This window comes from Colletotrichum truncatum (genome assembly GCF_014235925.2).
Source record: "Colletotrichum truncatum strain CMES1059 chromosome Unknown Contig_0001, whole genome shotgun sequence".
NCBI classification, from domain to species: domain Eukaryota; kingdom Fungi; phylum Ascomycota; class Sordariomycetes; order Glomerellales; family Glomerellaceae; genus Colletotrichum; species Colletotrichum truncatum.
Window position 1 is genome coordinate 1,975,812 of NW_027222398.1, and position 2,502 is coordinate 1,978,313.

The 2,502-nt window shown below is 57.2% G+C and overlaps 1 protein-coding gene across 1 annotated transcript; it reads left to right on the plus strand.

Moving 5' to 3' along the window:
• Nucleotides 1-621: 621 nt before the first annotated feature.
• Nucleotides 622-2,502, plus strand: CTRU02_200490 (multicopper oxidase; the record flags this gene model as incomplete). Its single annotated transcript, XM_036718497.2, has 4 exons — nt 622-948; nt 1,003-1,148; nt 1,203-2,348; nt 2,418-2,502. 4 exons carry the CDS (start codon nt 622-624, stop codon nt 2,500-2,502), a joined length of 1,704 nt encoding a protein of 567 aa, XP_036589497.2.

Genomic DNA, 2,502 nt, shown 5'->3' on the forward strand with positions numbered 1-2,502 from the left:
TTTGCCATGCCATGCCATGCCATACCCACCAAGTCGGGGCCCAGCAACACGAGTGATCCTAGGTACCCTTGACAAGGTCTAGTCCCCTCCTACTACTAGCCTGCTGCAGGCAACGGACATCCGACCATGCAGTGGGTGAATACCAAGGTGTGGCTTATACGTCTAGGCATGGCCGACTGGAGTACCTGCCATGTGCGAGGCAGTCAGCACGACACCATATGTCATCTCAGCCGCCAGGCTCCTCTTCGCTGCCTCTTTGTCGCCCGAGCATCGATCGACTTCCCAGAAGCCAGCCCCGGCACCATGTCAGAGCTCATCCAACATTACCGATCAGCCGGGGCCGGCCGGCCAAAAGAGAATTTCCAGGACGACCGTCTGATAACCTCCAGCTGTGGCCTAACCGGTCCACATCGCATGGCATTCTTTATAACCCTCGTCGTTCTCCCTCCTCGAATCCAGATATGAGACTTGACTCCTCATCCCGATCCGCCTCTCGCTTTCCTTATTCTTTCCCTTTGCATACTCGCTTCCTTTCTCCACTCGTTTCATTGGAAGAGTATCTATAATTTCTTGATTCACCCTCCTAGACCAGGCCCGTCTAGCTAGTTACGATCGCCCACCATGCTGCGATCTCTCTTCTCATTGGCCTTGGCCAGTGTTGCCTTGGCTGCAACGGTCACCTATAACTGGGAGGCTACCTGGGTCAACACTGCCGCTGGTGGTGTCTCGAGGCCCGTCATTGGCATCAACGGCCAATGGCCCTGCCCCAAGATCGAGGCCAACGTTGGCGACACCGTTATCGTGCACCTGACCAACAAGCTTGGCAACCAGACGACCGGTATTCACTTCCACGGCATCAACCAGATCAGCACCAACTGGATGGACGGCCCTAGCATGGTCACTCAGTGCCCCTTGCCTCCCGATATGACCATGACTTACTCTTTCACTGTATGTGCCCTATACGGCTCTAGGGAAGAATCAGACTGACTGACAGCGATATAGGCTGATGAGGGTGGTACTTACTGGTGGCACTCTCACAACATGGGCCAGTACCCTGACGGCATGCGCGGCCCCTTGATCATCCACGACCCTAAGGACCCCTATGCTGGGAAGTACGACGAGGAGTACATCTTGACTATGTCTGACTGGTGAGTTACCCGCATAGTAGAGCCTCCAGACGCGGCGCGCCTAACCTAGCTCAGGTACAACGACCAGAGCATTCCCCTGGTGCAGAAGATGCTGTTGCCGACCAACACTCGCTTCCAGCCGCCCATTCCTAACAACCTGTTGATTAACGACGGCGCGCCCGCCAACTACAACTTCCAGAAGGGCAAGACGTACCGTTTCCGTGTCATCAACTACGCCGCTTTTGCCTCGTTCATGTTGCACTTCGACTCTCACGACATGAACCTGATCATGATCGACTCGGCCTACATCAAGGAGAAGCTCACATTCCAGATCCGCATTGCTCCGGCTCAGCGTTACGACATCCTGATCAAGTGTATTGAGCGTGACAACCGCAACTACGGCTTCCTCATCTCTGCGGACGTCAACCGTGACTGGACCAACAAGGCCCAGGCACAGTCGTGGCCCATGAACTACACTGGCCAACTGGTCATGTTCCCCGACAGGCCTTTCGGCACCGACTCCGTGAAGGAGTGGAAGCCATCTGACGATGCTGTCTATGAGCCCTACGGAGATGCCCCCATCCTTCCCCCTGCCACCAAGACCCTCCAGTTCGACTGGCAGTTCTGCTTCGACGCCAATGGCATCCCTCGCTCCTGCGTCAACGGCTCTCCGTACGTGGACCAGAAGGTGCCTACTCTGTACACCGCTGCCACCACTGGTGAGAACAACACCAACCCCCTCGTTTACGGCAACATTCACCCCTTCGTTGTCCAGTACGGTGACATTGTCGACATCGTCGTCAACAACAGGGATGCCGCCGTCCATCCCTTCCACCTTCACGGTCACCACTTCCAGGTCGTCAAGCGCCCTGCCACCGGAACTGGTGACTGGCCTGGTGCTCAGCGCGCTCGCCTGAACCAGAAGCCTCCTCGTCGTGACACCGTCTCGGTCATGGGCAACTCTTACGCTGTTCTCCGCTTCGAGGCTACGAACCCCGGTGTCTATCTCTTCCATTGCCACATCGAGTGGCACGTCGAGATGGGCTTGACCGCCACCATCATCGAGGCTCCTGAGAGACTTCGCAACCTTACCATCCCCGCGGACCACAAGGCCATGTGCGACCGCCAGAACATCCCGACCGCCGGCAACGCCGCCGGTAACACCCTGAACCCGCTCGACCAGACCGGCATGAACATGGTTCCGCCATCCAACTACATTGGGTAAGTTGGCCTTGAACCCACCACCCCCCTCACATCTTGACTTTGCAAAAGCTGACTTGAACACCGCAGTGCCACCTACATTCCTGCCGGCAACCAGGCCCCGCCCCAGGCCCCGGCCAAGCTTCGCTCCCGCGTCATCCGCGGCAGTCTCTGA